General features: G+C 43.9%; 1 protein-coding gene across 2 annotated transcripts; it reads right to left on the minus strand.

Moving 5' to 3' along the window:
* Positions 1-5145: 5145 nt before the first annotated feature.
* TAF9B (TATA-box binding protein associated factor 9b) lies at positions 5146-12488 on the minus strand. Of its 2 annotated transcripts, XM_028522653.2 has the most exons (7): positions 12321-12488; positions 11635-11716; positions 11175-11311; positions 10962-11096; positions 9669-9744; positions 6562-6672; positions 5146-5811 (listed from the first exon to the last, which is right to left on the minus strand). In XM_028522653.2, exons 1-7 carry the CDS (start codon positions 12369-12371, stop codon positions 5651-5653), a joined length of 753 nt encoding a protein of 250 aa, XP_028378454.1. In that variant the 5' UTR covers positions 12372-12488; the 3' UTR covers positions 5146-5650. The 2 variants fall into 2 exon arrangements, with proteins under 2 accessions (XP_028378454.1, XP_035872196.1); XM_036016303.1 differs by lacking the exon at positions 10962-11096 and having other exon boundaries at positions 12321-12457.
* Between the last annotated feature and the right edge of the window lie 9847 nt (positions 12489-22335).

Below are 22335 nucleotides of genomic sequence, written 5' to 3' on the forward strand. Positions count from 1 at the left end.
AAAAAAAGAGACAGGCCCCCTTCTGCTTCTGCAAGCTGCAATGAGTTTGAGCAGTGAAGTTAATTACCTTATTGTTTTAGGGACCTGGTAGTTCTAGAATTTGCAGTGTTTCAAAGACTTAGATGCTTACTATTCGTCTTATTTCCTTTCTACTTCCCCTTCCCCTGCCACACATGAATGTGATATCTTTTTCCTTTGTTCCTTCTTATCCTTCTTCACAATACTACACTTTCCTTCACTTTCTTAATTCCTTATAGACCATCTACAACTTACTTGAACTTTCTACAACATACACAATCCACATAACATTCCAACATAAGCATAATGTCTTTTAAAAGGTAAGCCTGATTAGATTGCCAAACTTTCGACTTAAGGAGTATATTATGAAATGAATAGGGGGATAGTGAGTAACATCCATTTGCCAAATTATTGGAGGTTGTAACCCTCTGGGGTTAACGCCTAGAGTAAGGTGATTTGCCTTCCCCAGAGTGAGGAGGTCCCTGCAAATATTAAGCAGGGCGAGAAGGATGTAAGGCTGAATTCGTCCAGCTTGCCCATTTGGACCAAAACATTTAAGAGACCACACACCTTTTCGGGGTTGAGAAATGCTCCTTATTCCAGTTGTAGAAATGTAAACAAAATAGAAACCCCTTTTTCAAAACTAAGCACGCTGGGGCCACCCAAAGCGAGGGGGCTGTTGTCCCTTAGCTCAGGGATGACCTGGCTGGAACTCCCCTTTAGATGTGCTGTCTGTGCCAGTTCTAAGTGTGCTACTAGGCACCCGCCAAGGCAAGGTGCTGTGGGGAACCGAGGCCCTGGGGGTGGACCCAGTAGACTGTGCCCAGTGCTGGGAAAAGGTTGCTCCTGTGTGCACTGGGAGGAGGGGATGAGAGGGGGACCAACCCCTGCTCCACCGCTGCCCATCGTTGGCAGAGTGACCTGGCCCCGCTGTGCTGAGAGCTCACGCACACCCGCACCCTGGCTGGTCTCGCGGGGGGTTGGGGGAGCTGTGATGCTCACAGCAGCCGGGGTGACCCAAGGAAAGGGCCTGGCTGGCATGCATCTGTCCCTTCTCTTTTTGTCCAAGCTTTCCTGATAATGAGGGCTTCTCTGCCCTGCTTTTTCCTATATTTCTAAGTCTAAAGATCCCTTATCTGGGAGACATGTAGCAGTCTTCAAAAACTACCGAATTTGCTGAAAACATTGCTCCTGTTCCTTAGAGAGCCCATTCTCCATGGTAGAGGATTCATAGAAACCTTTAAAGAAATTTTTTTTTTAACAAATAAAAGAACCTTTTCTGAAATTCCTCCGTCCTCAAGCACGGCAATTACAAAGCCAGTTTGTTGTGCTTTCACTCTGTCTGCACCTTTAAATCCTACTTCTTGCTAGCGAGGAGCGTGTAGTGGGTTGAAATGTGCTGTTGGTGAAAGACAGCCAGGGAGAGGGGTACTGGGCTTCCCAAGTACCCTCACCCCGCTTGTGGGTTTTGGGTCCTCCCCAAGCATTTAGGACTGCGACAGGGGGCTCGAAGCGCTAGGTGACCAACCTTTATATCACGCTTCCCCATTGAGCCAGAAGTTAGAGTAAGTAGTTTGGAGGTCCCTGTAAGTCCCCTGCATATCTCAGGAATTGATCCCAGACACTGTCACAAGGATCCAACTCATGTGTGAACACCCGATTTCTTGGGCCAAGGGGAGGAAGTGCCTTTTGTCTTCAGAGCTTGGCAAACGTCTAAAGCTCTCCTACAAAGCCTGTGGCTAACACTAAATTCTTCTGGAAAGCGATCTTTGGAGTCCGGTCAAAAGCGAAACTCTCATTCATTATCTGCTTTTCCTTATGCAGGTGGATGGAGGGAAAAGGCTAAATTGAAAGGACCACAGGAGGCGGCCTGAAAGAATCTGCTGAGATGCTTGTAAATCGCTCTGTGACTAGTTGCAGTTTTTGAAGCTGATTAAAGGGAAAAGTCTTTTCTCTTTCTCCCAAGCCCAGAACTAGTTAGGGGTTGTGCTGTGGGGATGGGCCTGTGAGTGTTTTTACAGCGTGCCTCTTGTTGCGTGGACTTTTGCTTGTGGCTGGTGGGAAACCTAGTGTTCTGTCCTGGCCCACGTTCCAACTTAGTCTCACAGGTATCTTCACTGTGGTAAGCACTCTTGTGGCTCTTAATTGCTTGACCCATTCCTGCGAGATTACGACAGATGCTCGGGAGAGAGAGCAAGGCTCCTGCTTACTAAAGAGGGTGCAGGTGTAAGGCGGCCGCAAGAGAGGGAGACTTTGGAAGAAATCGCTTTTCCTCTGAAATCCAACCCCCCCTATGACCTTACCGGAAACCACTCTGTGTCATCTGCCTTTGCCTGGGCTGATGCGTGCGTACTCCCACCAAGTCGGTGTGTTGCCCACAATTGTGGCTCATAGCCCTGGGTCCCTGTTCCTGGGTGCCAGATGATGTGGACCCCTGCCCGTGGGGCCCATGTGTTGTGGATTCAACGAACAAATTCACAGGGACTACAGAAGTCCTGTGGAGAAAAAGGGACGGCATGGCCACTTTCTGAGTGAGAGAGAAGGACCCGACCCCTGCCTGGGCAAGCTTTGATTGCTTTTCTGGGTGCATTACATGGAGGATGGTCCTCATTTACTATGCACAGGTTCGCTATAAGTGATTACCTTTTATAGATAGCAAAGGAAAGAATGTTGCTAATTACTTCAAAGAGAAGGGTTGCAGATCAAGGGGAAACGTGGTTGAACTGGTTACACTCCATACTTGGGAAGTTTAGCAGACTTTAGGAAGCCATTTTAAGGATATGCAGTAAACATTTGCTGCCTCAATCCAGGGTGGGGGAGTTTTAGCAAAAAGCAAGCCTCAGCCCTGGCTGGCATAGCTCAGTGGATTGAGTGCGGGCTGTGAACCAAAGTACCGCAGGTTCGATTCCCAGCCAGGGTACATGCCTGGGTTGCAGGCCATGACCCCCAGCAACCGCACATTGATGTTTCTCTCTCTAACCCTCCCTTCCCTCTCTAAAAATAAATAAAATCTTAAAAAAAAAAAAAGCAAGCCTCACAGTAGCCTAGGTACAATGCAGGCCTGATTCCCCATGGGAAAACTGGTCCGTGGGCTCAGCTCCTGTGTGCGGGCTTGCTCCCCGTGTTTTCTGAATCAGGGGCTGGGCTACATTTGCCACATTACACAGAATGGTTTCCCATACTATATGGTGGCACATTAAATGCACAACTTTTTTTGTGCTATTCTGATTAGTGTTTTCTCCCTTTACCGTTGAGTACTTCCCTTCGCTTTGGACTCCTTAGACCAGTGTGAATTATAGCTTCCATTCTCCGGCATGCGGGCTGCATTCCTATACTCTGATCAAAGGCGCCTGTCTCCTACTCGTAGAAGAAATGTCCTCACAATTACCGTCGGTACATTTTTTAAGAAGTCCCACCTGGAAGCTGAAGGACATGTAATTAGGGAAGGGAGATCTGCAAGATAAAGCACGCTCCATCTGAAAGAGCAAACCACCCACTGGCTGGCTGACGCAGTAAGTGAACGAACACTCAGTTACATGTACAAGTTCCCAGGAAAGGTACAGCATGGGATGTTCTTAACAGATTTAAACCTATATTCTTTCATTTTTATTTTGCTTCTCTCTGTGTTGATTCTAAATAAAAGCAAGCAATTCCCTGATTCGTAATTAATTCATCCGTGCAACGTATGTTAATTGCTTTTTGGACCTCAGGATTACTGGGCCTTGTTCATTTCTTTGAGTCTAAGTCAGAAAGGAAGGATAAGTGATAAACATCCATTTTTATTAATAATCTTGGAACATACATTAAGAATCTCTTAGTTATACAGCATTTTACAGTTTCAAAAGAACTTTCACATACACCAGTTCAACCCTCACAACATCCCTGTGAGGTAGGCAGGGTCGCTGTTACCTTCTTATTACTATTACTACTAATAATAAACAGAACAAGGCTCAGAGGTGAAGTAAGGTCACACAGTTGGTAGATGATGGAGCCAGGGCTAGAACCTAGGCCTTGTGACATGCTGCCTCCCTGAGAACATTCAAGTAACAACATCCTACGCTAGAAATAATGACCATTTCTCTCCCACGATGCTGCCCAGATCTGTTTGTGTAAGTTTACCACCTTTTCCTAACATCCCCAAACACTCAAACTAGGATGAGACATTTCTTCCCTGTTACCGGACTGGTTGTCTCAGATGTATTAAGCACCATCCTAGGATGAAACTTACTTGTGTTTTAAATTTTGAGGATCTTCAAATATGAAAATTAATCTTAGAAAATTTTGCAAAAGTGCTCTTATGTTGAATGTCAAAGTTAAACAAAAACTGCACAAACCTGCTTCTAGTTTTGAAAGCTTTGAAATCGTTCCCAATACGGTGTCCCAATATGGTGTTTATAGGTGGGTTTCCACTGGGGGCCCTACGTAGAGTGCACCTACTAAGTGCAATTTGACTCACACTACTGAGTTTTCGTGGTGGGCCCTCTAGAGGAAGTAAGACCAGGAGAAAACTTTCAGGTGTGATCCCATTTTAAGTGCGACATCCTCAGCAATCAGCCAGAAAACTGATCTGAATTATACCAATAGGAGGAGGGTTCAAGCAGTAGTGATCAAAGCGTGTGGTAAAAAGGAAAACAACGCTTGCTCTTCAGTGGTTTTGCCTAGGTCTAGTGCAAATATACTTATCAAGGCAGATTTTAAGCAATAGTGTCATCTGTGTGAAATTTCAAAATGCGAAATATGGTGGAGTTATCAACTTGGAATATAAGACTGAAACTGAATGTAACTGACCCAAAACTGCCCGTCAAAAGCAGAGTGAAGTGTAATGGGCATAGAAGACCAGGGATAAAACTCAAGTGCTCTGGAAGAATGGAAATATTCAGGGTAAAGTGAACTGCAGAACAGCAGGCATATCAAGTAGGTTTTAAAATAGAAAAATGATGCAAAGGTGTATTATCAGGAATGATATTTTTAAAATTCCAGTTTTGGCCTTTTAAATTGAAGAGAAATGGGGAGAAACTTAAGCTTATGGGGAGGAGATGGTGCAGGAAGTGAATGGGGGTTAGCAATGGCGTTAAGGAGGTAGGTTAGGAAACGCCAAAAAAAAAAAAAAAAAGAAAAAGAAAAAACCAACTTAAGTACATTCAAAATTCGATTTAGAATCCCTCTAAATCCATCCTCTCCAAAAAGGTCTTCTAAATCGAGAGATTTGGTTTAAGAAGCTGGTGACAATAATAGTGACTATTTTACCTTGCCAAAGAAAGGAGTAAGTACTTCAGTGCAGATTAGAAATTATGCTGTTAAAGATTAGTCCACTGATCAGGCTGTAGAGACTGAAACTTAAATGCTGTCAGTGACACAAGGCAGAAAACTGCTTCCAAAAATAGAACTGCCATAGCAGGACTCGACATTAGTGAAACTAGTAAGAAACAGGTGCTTAACTTATTCTACTTGATGCCTAATCAAAAAAACATTGGCAGCCTTACTTTAGAAATCTAACGCTTTACAGGAACATGAAAAATATTGCAGCTACCTTTAAGTTTTCTAAGATAAAACTTGTGATCTAGAACGTTCTAGCTCAGTATATTGGGCTCAAAACCAACTATGCATCTGAAGTACATCTAGACTGTACTCCTCACACGGTATCATTATCATCATCTTCGTGTTTTCTCTTCAATGGGTTTGATTCATTGGCCGCGTTCTGTGATGAACCCATGCTGGCGGGAATAAGAATATTTTTGGGCCCAATCATTGAAGGATTAATCAGAACATTTGGAACTGCAGTTGTTGCAGGAACTGTAAACAAAGGAGAAACACCCCCAAGGTATGAATTACCGAGGATCAGAAATATATGGTAAAAATTCTTCAGCAGAGTTGACCGTAATTACTAATTTCAAGAGCACAAACTGCAACTACATCACAGAAGAAATCCATGTATTACGCTCCACTAAAAGTTGAATTAAATTTTTAAATACTCACATTAGTATCTAGTGTAGGTTAAAGGAATTCTGTTAGCTTTTTTTTAACTTAACTACCTAACATTTTACTTAGCACTACTGAGTGATGGGAAGCAGCGCACTGGATTCACGGCGCACGCTGAAGGCACGCGTATGTTCAGGTAAGGAGCGCCGCTTCCCCTACACGCCAATATTTTATGAAAGCCGTTTACCGTGCGTGGTTCTGTTTCAGATGCGAACCTCAATACACGGCCCCAAGTGCTTTTCCCTGAAGATGCCTCAGATTTGTGCGCCCTGAGTTTCATTCAGTATTTTTTGAGAATCTGATGATCACACTGTATACTCTCCCTCCCCCGAATGGTACGCATATTTAAAATTTGATACAATTTTAGTGGGCTCAGAGACCCCCGCCCCGCGGAGATTTGCAGCATTACTGCCACCTTCCTGGTATGATATTAAAACAGTTTAACTCTTGCTATAGGAACGTCAACTGTTCTATAATCGCATGGTACTCAGAGATTTCCGAACTCAGAAAAGGTATTTTAAAAGGACCACTTACACCACACCCCCACTCCGTGTAAGACGTTACCTGGTTTGACGGGTGTGGGCTGAGAAGGCGGAATCTGCACCGGATATCTTTGGCTTGTCACTGACACGGGAGGTGCAACTTTATTTGGGACAGACACTGTTTGTGGGGTTGCTGTAGTTATAATTAACAGACCGTGTTAGTTAGGTGACTTACTATACAGGTTCACATTCTGCCCTCCTTAGCTTACCAGAAACTACCTTCAAAGCACAGGAAACTAATAAAAGGTGAGAAAAAAAATCATTAGGAGAGTGAAGTAGCTTTGAAAGTGTTTCTAAGCTTTTAGATGCTGAAAGTTGAGAGCAGTGGGTTAGTAAAGAGTGTAGGCTGGTCCTGGCCGGGTGGCTCAGCTGGTTGGGGTGTCATCCTGTGCACCAAAATAAAAACAAGTTTGTGGATTTGAACCCCAGTTAGAGCATGTATGTGGGGCAACTGATCGATGTTTCTCTCTCACTAAAAAAAGAAAATATAGGCTCTGAAGCCTACCTGTTTGTGTTTGAATTCAGGCTTTTATCACTTACTAGCTGAGTGTCCTTGGGCCAGTTATTGAATCTTTCTGTACCTGTTTTCTTATCTGTCAAAGGGGGACAACAGTATCTACTTCATAGGATTCTGATGAGAATTAAACAAAAGAAATCCATCCACGTTATAAAGCTCTTCAAACAGCTGCTGGCACTGAATTGTAGTGACAGGAAGTCATAAAGGTGAGCGTTGAAATAAGCCAGCAGAATGAAGACCCAAGGTTTCTATCAGTTATGCTATGAGGCACTTTTCACCTTTGTCACTTGCTGAGAATTAGATGATGTCCACTATGCCCATGAAGCTCAATGAACATGCATCTAACAAAAGCCTAGCAAATACGGCTGATGGGGGTCCCCAGGTGGGCACAAGAATGCTCTTTTTCTATATCTAGATTTTTTTTCAGTACAAAGGGATCCTGGAGATAAAAGCAGTCCAAGCCCCCGTCATTTTAATTCTACCCATTATTCCAAGGTAAAATTCAAATACCACCTCTGTTTTACCAACTTTTTGACTTATTCATAAGTTGTTGCCTGCCTCTGAAATTCCCTTATTCTGATGTAGGAGCCTTATTAGTAGTGTCTTATATTGTTCACTAACTTATAAGCCTCAGCTAATGTTTTTTATTCTTGAGAGCACATGGCTTTTGTGCCTTGCTTCTAACAGGCACTCGAGGCACATTTGATTCATGAATGAATTTTTCAAGACTCAGCCTCTACACTGATATCACAGCTCCCTAAAAAAACGCATTTGTGGAAAACATGTACGTTCCTAGTTTTTCCTTTGGGGATGCAAGCTTTCCACGCAGCCCTTCCCCCTGGAACCAGCAGTCTGCCCAGAGATAGAGTTACCAGAAAAAAACAAAACAAAACCAAAAACAACAACCCTAAAACTATCACTGAAAAAACCCTACAACCCTCCTCCTCATCAGGTACAAGGAGAAGAAAGCCTAACCGGGGGAAGGGAGCCCAAAGGTCCCCAGGAATCGTGATCGTGGGCTCTAGTGCTTTCTTTCCCAAACCCAGGGAGTGAGACTTGAACATATCTCCACCCCTAGGCACGTGCTCTCGTGTATTAAGGAGTGCTCCAAAGAATCTGGTGAAGCTTCATGAAGCAACCACTGTAAGTATTTTATTTGGTCGAGGAAATTCACAGTAGGTAGTTGTTTTCCTGGCCACTACTTATAAGGAATTGTTAACATTTAGGTAAGTCTGGAGTGGAGGCTTTGAAATTCAACAGGGCAGTTGCTTAGGTCTTATGTATTATAAAACTCATTGAAAAAAATGTTAAAGTTAAAAATGGCACCTTTAATAGTTTTTGGCAGCTCCCTCAACTATGGATTTGAGACTATCTAAAACGTACAATATCTAACTAGGAACGCTCTACTGATCTCAGCAAAATGACTGAGAAGCGCTCTAACTGGGAATAAAAATCACAACTGACACCTAAAATTGGTTACCTCGTCAACATGTGTGTACATGATGACCACAGCCTAAACTTTCAAAAAATTGGTATCCACTTAATAGGAACCCACAGATAAAAAGTTTATGACCACAAAGTTACACAAATTATACATGCAAATTGGTCCACAAAGGTCACATGCAGGTAATTAGAAGTGTGTAAGTAATACCATACCAGGCTGGTTTGAAAATGCTGAAAATGTAAATTCATGTCCTGAGAATATGGAGAGATTATCTACACACCTGAAAGATCAAATGTTGCTTTCACTACAGCTATATGCAATCTACAGGACGTGGTTCTAAGCAGCAAGAGCCAAAAAATAATACTGATCAAAGAGAAGGGAACTGTTTTCTAAAAAACACTTTGTGAAAAAGAACCAGCAAGCATTCAGGGCAAAAAATAAAATCAGGAACTCTATGTCCATTATTTCTATTTTTCTTATGACCTAAACAATGACATTAAAAAGATAGAAATAATGGTTTCTAAACACCGTTCTCCACGGAAAGCAATCACAGCTCTTTGAAGAAATGGCTGATTCTAGGACTGAGATGCAAAATCAAGATGAGCTTGGAACACCTTGTGCCAGAAAGCAGGAAATGGTCACAGAATGACGGAGACAGATGAGCACAGATGAAGAGGCGATACAGCACAATCAGTACTACTTTTGAACAGGTTAGTATTAAAAACAGAATGATTTTTCCCTTTGATATCCTTCAGCTTCTTGTACATTCCTGAACTCTCTTTCGACTGCATTCTCCTGCCCATGTATTCCGAAACGTCTTTAATGTCTGATAAGCTGGCTACGGCCATCAGTGTGTTTGGCGATGTTATTTGTTTTGAAAACACAACTTCAACTCCTGTTTTTGGCATCACAGTTTACACCACTGTGGAGGCTGGGTCATGTTCCAAATTTATACTCATTTGGGATCGGATCCCCTTTGTGGCTTTGTCATTTTGAAGTCTGGTCAAATACATGTCTACCGTTTTACCAGAGGACGAGGAAACATAATGATGGCAACACACATGTGGGAATTTCTGACTCACCTTTCGACTTGGATTATAGCCCCAAACCAAGTGCTGAGGCACTTCTTCTTTACCCGCCAGAAAAGGCGTTTCCCTTGCTCACTTACCTAGAGTAGGGGTGGTGGGTCTGCTACTACCAGCACCAACACTTAAGCGTGGAATTAGTCTTCCCTGGTTAGGTCCCTAGGGGATTTAACAAGACGAAGTCGTTTTAATGTTCCCATTCGACACCTGAACTTACCAGGAATGAAATCAGGATGGTTGGTGTGAAGTATTCATGGATAATGCATGGCAAGAATGTCTTGTTTTTTTTTTTTTTTTTTTTCCTTCTCATGTTCTAAATTGACATTAAAACTGGGGTTTTCCCATTCTCCCCTGAAATTCCCTCAGGGGAGAATGGGGAGGGTTTACAGGAACAAGTATAAAGGACACATGGACAAAAACTAGTGGGGGTGAAAATGGGAGGGAGGGGGAGAGGGAGGGGTGGGTGGGCTGGGATGGGAGTCAAGGACAGAAAAATGTACTAGAACAATGATTAAAATAAAAGAAACTAGGGTTTTCCTAAGTGGATATGAATCTATATGTATGTACATATAATTTTATATAGTATTTGGTTTAAGGTAGAGTGTTTTTAGGATAACTAAATTCCATATAATTTTAAATATTACTGTAACTAATCAACACCTAAAGCCCCTCAAATAAACAAACTCTCCTATAGTGGAATTTCAGACATCAAATGCAGCCCCGTGTGAGAATGTTCTCAGTGGTGGGGGAACCTTAGGTCATATTTCTGAAGACAAGTCCAATTCCTGACAGTGTATCATTCAGTCTCTTATCAGGCTTTGCTACAAAACCTATGGTACAGTGGAAAGACTGGTAGTTATGACACCTGAGAATCCGTTCTAGCTTTAGTGCTAACTCAATGGGTAAGTTTAGGGTGAGTTCCCTGATGTGAAAAATAAGTGTTGTGTTAGATGAACACTGAGATTCCTTTTAGCTCTAAACATCTTGTATTTTATATTTTAAACTAGCAGCTAAAATACATGGTGTTTTCAAAGCAGTAACTGCATTTTTTGGAAAGGTTTTATTTCTTTTTAGAGAGAAGGAAAGGGATGGGAAAAGAGAGGGAGAGAAACACTAATGTGCAAGACATACACGGATCGGCTGTGTCTTCTGAGGGCCTGGTCCGCAACCCAGGCACGTGCCCTGCCTGGGAATGGAAGCAGCAACCTTTGAGTTTGCAGGCCGATGTTCACCCCACACCGGCCAGGGCCAAAGCAGTCAATTTTCCAAAATTCTAGTAAATCAGCTTTTAATCTATGTACAGATACTCGCTTTTTACAAATGGCCCTAACACATTTCCAGTTTCTAAAAAGCTCAATTGACCAAAACATGTTTACCTTTTTAAGTAAGGGCTTCAGCTTAAAGTTGGGAGCTGTTAAGCAGTATCTGTCAGGTGGCAGCCTGGGTCCTGAGTATGGCTTAATCATAGGTAAGGGGGTTTGGTTTTTCTGCCTTGCAATGTCCAGCAAAAACTAAAAACAAAACATCATTATTAGACCTACAGTGAAGAAATCTGAAGCAAAGTGAACTTGAACTAAAAGTTGGCTCACATCTCTCGGAGGAGGAGAGGTAAAAGACTGATCAGCACGACACTGGATTGCCAGTCTCACATCATCTGCATCGACATTAGGTTTCTTAGCGTGACTTGAATAAATTTTTGCATCGTCCAGAATTGTAGTCACATATCCTTGAAGAACAAAACATTATTTTCTTACAGATATGACAACATCTTAACATTTATGGCAACTTTTTTCTTAAGGGAAGAGTCCATTAATTTCCAGAAAGTTTATGCATTTTGCTTTTAGTATCTAGTTGCCCTATGTGTAGGATCAATTTTTAAAAATATGTCACAATATAAATACTATCTTCCCCTATTTGGGCTCTTTTTTACTGCCTTAGGCTGACTTTGAGGATACTGTTAAAGTAATGTAGTTGAAAATGTTTTTAGACTAAAGGAATCTTCTCAAATTCACAGGTTAGGCAAAGTTTTTTGGTGTTTTGTGAACTTACGGAAAGCAAATTCCAACATTTGGTTTATGACCCTTGGTTCGTACTCTGTAATTCCCATATCCTTCAGGATCTGTGCCATTACCTGTGGATTGAAATAAGAAAAACGCCAGCTATGTAATCCGGAAATGAGAAAGCCAGACTGGACCCAAGGTGGTATCTATATTTAATGATACAAGGTCCCCCTTCTTTGGGCCGCCAGGTATTAGTTATCCTTACCGTCCCCCATGAGCGTGAGGAACACACCAAATGCCGTCGTACCCTCTTTGCTGAAAACTTTTTTTTTTTTGGCGGGGGGTGGGGGTGGGGGCAAAGAGAGAAGGAAAAAGCGGGGGTCGCTTTTCCCGGCGGAGGAAGGGGTGGCCACAGCTGGTTGTCATTCAGGCAGGTGATGGGGGGAGTGAGCGTGAGACCTGGGGACTCGAGAGTCAGGGTTCGCGGAGACGACGCGGCGGCCGGGACCGAGGTCCCGCAGACAAAGCCGGCCCGCGGGCCTACGCACTTCGGCGGGACTGCGGGGATGGCGGGAGAGCGCCCCGCAGCCAGATACCCGCATCCCGCTCCTTCGGGGACGCCCCGCTCGGGCGGAGGCCGGCACGCGACACCGTTCTCGGGCCGTCCTCTGGGCCTGCCCGCCCCGGCTCCCGACGCTCAGGGCTTCCCCTCCGCCTGTCACCGTCGGAACTTACCAAGGCATCTCTCGGGGAGTTCTTGGTAAGCGCCATTTTGCCCGGCTCCATGTTGTTCTGCCACTCGCCGTCGTCTGCGGAGAGTCGGATGCGGGCAGAAGCAGCTCGCTTTGGCTCCGCCCCTAAGGGGCGCAAGGGGGCGGGGGGACCGCCCGGCCCCGCCCTGCCCGGCACAGGCCCCGCCCCACCCGGCCCAGGCCCCGCCCCACCCGGCCCAGGCCCCGCCCCGGCCCCGCCCCACCCCACCCCACCCCGCCTGCAGCCTCCCCTCGGTCGCCACGCCTCCCCGCGGCGCGTGACGGGGTCGCCAGAGTCTTGGAATGTGCGGGTAAAACTTCTTCACGGAGCCCGAGGTTAGTCTTTGGAAGAGTCGAGAGGCTCCTCTTTCCAGAGCCGTTCTGTGTAAAAGCTCCCGAAAAGGGCCACTCTGGCCTTTTCTGGGGCCTCCCTCACCCCTCCGGCTGCCGCCACTCTGACCCCCTCGGTTTCCATGGAAGCCCTGCAGGGGCGTTGCGTCCACGTGCCGCCGTGCTAGGTGTGCCTGGTGCAAGAGCGGAACACCAGTCACACTTGAATATGTCAGATCAACAACATTTTTTAGCATGGGTGTAAACCCAGATACTTTACTACAGAATTACTTATTGTTGATGCGACATTCCAATTTCACAGGGCGGTCTCTGTTTTTAGTTGCTAAAGCTGGCAACTCTGTAACGTGTTCTCTACACAACAGGCCTTTCTTTGATCAGCTCTGGTGACACTGAAAGCCCTGTTATAGTCCATTTTACACAGCTGAAAAGATAAAGCTTTTCGCCACTGACAGACTTAGGTAGGCCTAGCAGGAATAGAAAATCACCAGGTAGGAAAACGGTACCATGGGAAACTGTAGCCTGGGAAAATGCCTGCCTGGGAAACTGCCTGCCGACCCTACCCAGGACAAACAGATGCCCGGTTAAGACTCGGTCTGGGGTCGGCCTGTCCGGCATAACTGCATGCAGCTTTCACTTGAGCCTGACAAGCTCTATTAAGAACAGTGGTCAGCAGAAATGGCACCCAGCAACAAGTTCTAGCCAATCAGACTCTGACACCCCAACCAGTTACCCTTTGTAGGGTTTTTGTGCCTAAAAACCCTGCCCTGAGAACAAAGGAGCGAATCTTAACCTCTTTCGGTTGGCTCCTCAACCTCCCTTGGTTGGCTCCACTTTCTCCACTTTCCTCCAGCAGTCCGAACTTCCCTTGGTTGCCTCCACTTTTCCCTCTTATTCCCCGCTGATGAACCCTGCTCCTTAGCTCGCTCTGTCCCTCTGGTCTCTTGAGCTACTCCGACCTAACAACCACTACCAGGATTCCCCACCGGAGCCCCCCGGCCTTGCCCTTTGGCCCTGATTGGTTTTCTCTGTCCCTTATTTGCTTTCCAAATGCCTGCCCTTGTGCACTCTTTACAGAATAGCCTCAGCGACTTAGAAAAACGTACATCAGTAAACTTTGTCTGACTTAAAGTGTTCCAAAGACAACTCGTGCTTACTCCACAGTCGACCAAGGAATGCCCTCGAGTTCTCCATCCCAGGAAAAGGCACTGTGACCCAGCACTCAGCCATGCCATGCCCTTCCCCTCCCCCCAGCACAATCCACACCCAATAAAATGTTCCCCAAAATTGCTCCATCCAGTCAAGCTGTACCACAACAAATTGCTCCATTGACTTAACAGTTAAGCCCTGCCAGCACTATGGCAGTTATTAATAAGTACTTATAAAACAGTGATGCACGTCCTCTGACTTTTTTTAAAAGATTTTATTTATTATTTTTAGAGAGAGGGGAAAGGAGGGAGAAAGAGAGGGAGAGAAACATCGATGTGTGGCTGACTCTGATGTGGCCCCCACTGGGGACCAGGCCCACAACCCAGGCATGTGCCCTGACTGGCAATCAAATAGGAGACCCTTTGGTTCACAACCTGTACTCAATCCACTGAGCTACACCAGCCAGGGCCCCTGCCTATTTTTAATTGGAGTCTTTGTGTTGAGTTGTGTTACTGCTTTATATATGTTGTATATTAAACCCTCGTTGGAGGTGTTTTTTGCAAATGTCTTCTCCCATCTGACTAGCTGCCTGTTTGTTTTCTTCACGGTTTCTTTTGCTGTGCAGAAGCTTTTTTAGCCTGATGTAGTTCTATTCATTTCATGTTTTCTTTACTGCCCTTGTCTTTGGGGTCAAATTCATGAAATGTTCTCTAATACCAATGTCCATAAGTTTAGTACCTATGTTTTCTCCTATGGCATTTATTGTTTCAGGTCTTATATTGATGCATTTGATCTATTTTGCATTAATTTTTCTATTGGGTTGGCCAAAGAGTCTGTTACATTTTTTTCATACGATGTCTAGCAGCACTTAGTTGCCTTTAACTTCATTCAAAACAATTTTATTATGTTGTATTGTGACAGCTGTCATATCAGCGTGCATTAAAAAAAGTCAAAGTTGGTGAAGGTTTGTGCAGCTATTTTACTATTGAAGATGGAAGAAAAAACTCAAAATTTTGGGCATATTATGCTTTATTATAACAAGAATGGGAAAAACAACTGAAATGCAAAAAAAAAATTTCAGAATGTGGAGAAAGTGCTGTAAGTGATAGAACATGTCAAAAGTGGTTTGCGATGTTTCTTGTTACTATTGATATTTTGGCCAAATAATCCTTTGCTGTGGGGCTGTCTTATGCATTGGAAGATGTTTAGCAGCACCCCTGGCCTCTACCCACTGGAAGCCAATAGCAGGAGATAGCCAACACACTCAAAATATCCAAATCAATAAAGTTACTGGTGAAAATGAAAAATGTGTTTTTTTTATAGACAAAACATACAAGACTTTTTGGCCAACCCAGTATATGAGGACAGACAGCAGTAGTTTCGTTCATTCTGCATGTGGCTTCCCGATTTTCCTAGCACCACTTACTGAAAAGAATTCCTTTTCTCCATTGTATGTTTTTGGCTCCTTTGTTGAAAATTATTTGCCCATATACATGTGGATTTATGTCTTGGCTCTCAGTTCTCTTCCATTCATCTGTGTTTCTGTTTTTCTGCCAATACCATGCTGTTTTGATGATCGTCCCTTTGTAGTATAATTAAAAGGTACAGAGTGTGATAACTCCTGCTTTGTTCTTTTTTCTCAGGATTGCTTTGAGTATTGGGCATTTGGGGTCTGAGTATTGAGTATTGAGTATTTGGGGTCTTTTGTAAAAGGTGAAAGATTTATATGATCTGAAGAGACACCAGAGTATAGGGGTCTTTTGTGATTCCATACAAATCTGACCATTTTTTGTTCTATTTCTCTAAAAAATGACATTGCAATTTTGATGGGGATTGCATTAAATCTGTAAATTGCTTTGAGTAATATGGCTCTTTTAACTCTGTTGAGTCTTCCCATCCATGAACATGGAATATCTTTCCATTTCATTGTGTCTTTTTCAATCATTTCTAATAATGCTTTCTAGTTTTCAGTATATAGGTCCTTTGTTAAGTTTATTCCTAGGTATTTTAATTTTTGTTGCAATTGCAAAATAAATTGTTTATTTCATGTATTTTTTTCTGAAGTTTCATTGCTAATATATTGTAATGCAGTGGATTTTTGTACATTGGAATACTCTGGGCTTCCTAGATCTGCTTGTTTGTTTCTTTCGCCATTTTAGGGATGTTTTCTACCATTGTTTCTTTGAATACTCTTTCTGCCCTTTTCCCTTTCTTCTCCTCAAGGGAACCATATAATGCAAATATTCCTTTCATTGATGTTATCCCATAAGTCCTCTGTGCTACCTTCACTTTTTCCCATTGTTTCTCTTTTTGCTCTTCTGATTGGATGAGTTCCATTTGTTGACAGGAGGGACCTGGTTCTTCTTACTGACGCATGTAAAAAAATTACATATCAGCAAGTCTAGTAGTATGTAATTGTAACTGGAAAAGACACCAGCATTCAGGCTGCCTGTCACTACCAAATCCAATAAGCAATGACAGCGATTGAATCTTTTATGGGCATTTTGTTCAGATGGCCGGCGATCCGAGAAGACGGCAGATTCATACCCTAACACACCATCTTCCCTTCTCTTTCCTGGCCAGATCTTTTATAAGGGGGGTGGGGGAGGACAAGCAAGGTGCAGTGAGGACTTTGAGATTCAGGGAGGATTAGGTGAGCAAAGCTGCAGCATTCCTGTTCTCGGCAGTTAGCTGTTCCCAAGGGGGGTGGTGGTCACACTAAAGGCCGGGATGCCTCCAACATGTCCCCAGGCGGTAATCTCTAGCCAGTACCCCAGGAGGTCGGCTGCTTTTCCCAGGAACCAGGAGGGGCCTTACCTGAAAGGTAGTTTCTGAAACAAAACTTAACATACACATTACTTGCTAGATTTACAGCTTTTTACCTTAAGCTAAAATTTTCCAAGTTTTGAGTCCCCTATCATAATCAGTTTATTAGTGGACCATTCCCATGGAAGAGAACAGGACTGGGTAGAGTAGGGGGTGAAAGGCAAAGTTTCAGGACAAAGCAGGGCGAGAAAAGCAAGAGAGGCTGGAGACCAGGGTGGCAAGCCCCTGGGCAGCCTGAGGCCAGGTGGCCAGAGGCCCTGTGGCCCGATAGCCAAGAGCCAAGAGCCAGAGAGAGAGAGAGAGTCCTTTTTTCTCAGGACTTATATAGTTGGTGGGATAGGAGGGGAAAAAGTCACATATTGATTATGTGGTGCCAGCTTTCCTGGGGAAATGTGACTATCCCAATTTAGGGATGTGTGGGGCAGAGAGAGAGTCCTTATCTTGCTCCAGACCCCATTTGGTCATCTTGTTGTAAAACAAATACGTGACAAGAGGCAGTTAATTAACATTGGGGCACTTTCCAAAGTTATTGATGGACTCTTTCTGTAAGCATCAGGGACTCCCTCATAAAACAGATAGTGACCAGAGGTAGGCAATTAACCAAAGTTGTTTTATGGGCTCTTTCTTCGGGCACCGAGGACCCTCTCCCACATTCCAGGCCTTGGGACAAAAGCACAGTTTCAAGGCTTTCTTTCCCAGATAGTGGAAATGATACATAGAATTTCAAGGACTTTCCTTCTTTCTTGCTAACAGTGTTTCTTGTAATGTTGTAACACCTGGCAATATTATCAGACCAGGCTGGGGACTGCTGAGTTAGCGTGTGAGACTTGTCTCCTTCCTCCTCCCTGCCTTGGTTTACTGTTTATTTTACCTAATTGGTCAAAGGCGTTTCCTGGCAACCAGGGTGATGAATGCTGGCTGGCCAGTGACAGTATTGCAGCCACAGCGCTCTTCCTATGCTGTCTCCTGCTTCACATTGGCCTGTTTCATCTTTGCTGAGCATTTTTTTCCATTTCATCTTATCTACTGTTCAAGGCTCCATTGAATTTTTTTTTTGTTCCATTATTATAATCTTTACCTATGTGATTTCTGTCTGGTCTTTTTAAATTTTTTTTTCTGCATTGAATTTCTCATTTGTTTCATACGTTCTTCTCGCTGTTGACGAGCATCGTTGTGACAATGATTTTGAACTCTTTATCATGTAAAAGACTTCACATTTCATGCAGGCCTTCATATTCCATGCTGTTTTATGTTGTTCTTTTTGGGCCATATTCCTCGATATCTTTTTTTTTTAGATTTTTTATTTATTTATTTTTAGAGAGGGAAGGGAGGGAGATAGAGAGAGAGAGAGAGAAACATCAATGTGTGGTTGCTGGGGGTCATGGCCTGCAACCCAGGAATGTGCCCTGACTGGGAATCGAACCTGGGACACTTTGGTTTGCAACCCGCGCTCAATCCACTGAGCTACGCCAGCCAGGGCTGATATCTTTTTTTTTAAGATTTTATTTTTAAATTTATTTTTAGAGAGGGAAGGGAGGGAGAAAGAGAGAGAGAGAGAAACATCAATGTGCGGTTGCTGGGGGCCGTGGCCCACAACCCAGGCATGTGCCCTGACTGGGAATTGAACCTGTGATGCTTTGGTTCGCAGCCTGCACTCAATCCACTGAGCTACGCCAGCCAGGGCTTGATTTCTTTATGTTCCCTAACTCTCTCTGCTGTTTTCTGTGCTTGAAGGAAATCAGCCACCTTGCCGGGTCTTCAAGGGATGCTCTCCTATAGGAGATGAGCCTTATTGTTCAGCCTGCTCCCAGCTTCTTGTTTTCTTTCCACCCTCAGTGATTGAGCAAGCCACCTTCTTTGTTGTTAGTGCTCTTCAGTAGTTGAGGTGAGCCAAGACCTGTCCGTGTCCCAAAGGCAAGGATTTCAGTGAGCACCTACATTGGGGCTGATTGAAAGTTGTACCTCGGGCTTCAGTTTTTAACATGCTCAAATCAGCTTCTTTCAGGGAAGGGCCAGGCAAGGGGAATTTGTGGCAGCTGCCTGTGAGCTGAGCCCTGGGGACATAGCCAGATAAAATCTGTTTCTTTGTTTGCTATGGTATTATGGGAATGCCAGCTCTTCTGGCCGCAAGAGCCAGAAAATCCAGTGTTGTGTCACCTGCAAATGCTGAGATGCCAGACATGCGCACAAGCTGTTTTCATGGAGGTACTGGTGACCTTGAGTGGGCTGGAGGAAGATTGCAGTTGGCCCCTAGTTGTGAGCTAAATAAGGACCTTGACCCTCAGGGTATAGGTTTAAAATATGCAAACAGGCCTCTTTGGGGAAAAGACTAAGAAGTGGGCATTTCTCTATGCTGAGCTTTGAGGGACTAGCCACTGACAATCGTCACAAGCCCGTTAAGAACTGTTTCTTTGTTTACTATAGATTTGTGTGTTCCCTGAATAAATGCCCCATCGGCTTTCAGAGTTAGTTGTTTTGGCTGCTCATCCCTTGGGTATAAATGTTAAAAAAAGTCGAGGTGGTATGTGTTTGCTCCAAACTCTACTCAGGGAGAAGCTAGTAGTTGCTGTGCTATGTGTGGCATTTATGGTGAGGGTGTATCTCAGCCTTTGCTACCTTTTTTGACGTGGGTATTTTTCTCATTTGCTCAAGGTTTATGAGTTGCTAAGCTAGTTTCTGAATTTCTTTCAGAGGGGATTGTTCCTTGCGTAGCTGTAGTTGCAGTGTCGGTGGAGGGCATTGCATTCAGGAGCTTCTCATGTCAGCAACTTAGAACAGAAAGTTGATGTTATTACTTTCCTGAAGTTCTAAACCTTCTTCTGTTTATCATTTCTTTCTCATTTGCAGTACCTTCTGTAGCGATTTTTAAGGTAATATGAGAATGTCTTCATTTCCTTTTCATTCCTGAAAGATCATTTTGCTAGACACAGTTTGCAGTTGGCAGTACATTTCTTTGAGTATCTAAAAAATGTTGTGCCACTTTTTTTCTGGACTGCATGGTTGCAGATGAGATATCTTTGTTAATTGGAATTTAGCTTCACCTGTAAGTAATGTGCCATATCTCTCTGGGTGCTTTTGAGATTTTTTTTTCTTTGTCCTTTGTTTTCAGAAGTTTAATTACGATGTGTTTTAGTGGCGTGGATTTCTTTGTTGTTGTTTTCTTATTTTAGATTTGCTCAGCTTTTTTGAATTTGATGGTTTATATTTTCCCCCACATTGGAATGTTTTCTGACAGACCTGGGTAGTAGGCCTTGGAGGAATGGAAAATCACCAGGAGGGAAAACTGTACCGTGGGAAACTGTAGCCTGGGAAAATGCCTGCCTGGGAAACTGCCTGGTGACCCTACCCAGGACAGACAGATGCCCGGCTAAGACTTGGTCTGGGGTTGGCCTGTCCAGCATAACAGGATGCAGCTTTGACTTGAGCCTGACAAGAGGTATCAAGAACAATGGTCAGCAGAAATGGCACCCAGCAACCAGCTGTAGCCAATCAGATGCTGACACCCCAAGCAGTTAGCCTTTGCAGGGTTTTGTGCCTAAAAACCCTGCCCTGAGGACAACCCAGTGAGTCTTAACCTCCCTTGCTTGGCTCCCCAACTTCCCTAGGTTGTCTCCACTTTCCCTCTTATTCCCTGCTAATAAACCCTGCTCCCTAGCTCACTGGTTTCTTGAGCGACTCTGACCTAACATTTTCCTTATTTCTTTGGATAATTTTTAAAAAGATTTTATTCATTTATTCCCTAGAGAGGGAAGGGAGGGAGAAAGAGAGAGAGAGAGAAACATCAATGTGTGGTTGCTGGGGGTCATGGCCTGCAACCCAGGCATGTACCCTGACTGGGACCCGAACCTGCGACACTTTGGTTCACAGCCCGCGCTCAGGTCAATCCACTGAGCTACACCAGCCAGGGCTCTCTGGATCATTTTTAAGTCTCACTTTTTCTCTTCTCTCTTTCTGGGAGTTTAATAATAGGGATATTGGGTCTTTTATTATTGTCCTGGATATCCCTGAGACTGTTAATTTTTTTTCCTTTTTTCCTAATTTCTTTCTTATTTTCCTATTGGGTAAATTCTATTACTCTGTCCGTAAGCTCACTGATTCTGTCCTCTGTGATCTCCACTCCATTATTGAGCCCATCCAGTACAGTTTTTATTTTTGTTGTTGTATTTTTCAGTTCTGTAATTTCCATTTGGTTCTATAATTTATAGTTCCTTGCTGAGATTTGAAAAGTATTTTTCATTGGTTTCAAGACAACCCATAATTGCTTAATGAAGCATTTTTAAAAAAGTTTAATGTATTTATTTTCAGAGAGATGTGGAGGGGAAGGGAGGGAGAAAGAAAGGGAGAGAAACATCAACCAGTTGCCTCTCACACGCCCCCAACTGGGGACCTGGCTTGCAACCCAGGCATGTGCCGTGATAGGGATTTGAACTGGCAACCCTTCAGTTCCCAAGCCAGTGCCCAATCCATGGAGCCTCACCAGCCACATTGCTTGCTGAAGCATTTTTTGATAGCTGCTCACCTGTATTTTCAGACTAGAAGATGCACTTTCCCCCCAATTTGGGAGGAAAAGGGGGTGCATCTTATAGTCCGAATTTAGATTACCTGGCTTGCTGTGTGTGGGGGGTGGCAGCCTATGTTATTTATGTTATTAACTATTTTACCACATTTTTTGCTTCAAAAAAATTTTTTTCCCTATTTTCCTCCTCTAAAAGCTAGGTGTGTCTTATGGTCCAGTGCATCTTACAGTCTGAAAAATTTGGTATATCTTTCTCAGATATATAGTTCACTCCCCCGATTCATCATGGAGTCTGTTGATTGTTTTTTTGTCATGAAATGGTGATTTTCCTGGTTCTTATATCATGACAAATGACTAGTCTGGACATTTTGACGATTAGAAGACTGTAGGTTGTCTTTAATCATTTTGTGCACAGTATCCGTGAGAGGTATAGTATAAACGCTGGGTAGTGACGAAGTTCAGCTCATGTCTAGGACCCTTTGATGCCCTTCTAGCAAGAGTGGGGCAACTCTTTGTGCTGCACTGGGGGGGTGTGAGTGCTGGTGTAAGCCCAGCTTCCCACGGAGCCTTGCTGATTCCATGGAGGTGGTAATGGTAAGACGAATACCTCTGTGTCTCTGCACAGTGGGAGTAAAAGCTCAGCTCCCAGCTGGGCCTTAGCACAAGCAGAAGGGTGCTGGAGGAGTAGGATACTAATTAAGATAGTGATTTTTACAGATTTTTAAAAATTTATTTTATTTTTAGAGACAGACGAATGGAGGGAGAAAGAGAAACATCAGCATGTAATTGCCTCTCACGCACCCCCTACTGGGAACCCGGCCCACAACCCAGGCATGTGTCCTGACTGGGAATTGAACTGGTGACCCTTTAGTTTGCAGGCCCGTGCTCAATCCAATGAACCACACCAGCCAGGGCAAGATAGTTGTTTTTGTTTTGTTTTGTTTTGTTTTGTTTTACCATCTAGATCTTTCTCTGTGATGCTGAGTAGAGATGGATGTTAAGCTCTCCACTGGCCCTTGCTGGTAGCAGGTAGTGGGGGACCTGAATACTAACAAGCCCTGCTTCACATATCTTATTCAGTGCTGTGTGGGTAGGTCAAAGTGCAGGTTGAGCTTCTCACTGGAGCCTCCTGACACGGGAGTAGAAAGAAAGTGGAGTG

The sequence above is a fragment of the Phyllostomus discolor genome, chromosome X (genome assembly GCF_004126475.2).
Source record: "Phyllostomus discolor isolate MPI-MPIP mPhyDis1 chromosome X, mPhyDis1.pri.v3, whole genome shotgun sequence".
Classification (NCBI taxonomy): domain Eukaryota; kingdom Metazoa; phylum Chordata; class Mammalia; order Chiroptera; family Phyllostomidae; genus Phyllostomus; species Phyllostomus discolor.

Bases quoted from the DNA above. Each gene is read 5' to 3' on its own strand.
- TAF9B (XM_028522653.2), bottom strand. From the start codon at position 12,371: ATGGAGCCGGGCAAAATGGCGCTTACCAAGAACTCCCCGAGAGATGCC. The intron at 11,312-11,634 runs GTAAGTTCACAA...TTGTTCTTCAAG, and splicing joins AATGTTGGAATTTGCTTTCC to GATATGTGACTACAATTCTG. The intron at 11,097-11,174 runs GTGAGCCAACTT...TTTTGTTTTTAG, and splicing joins CCTCTCCTCCTCCGAGAGAT to TTTTTGCTGGACATTGCAAG.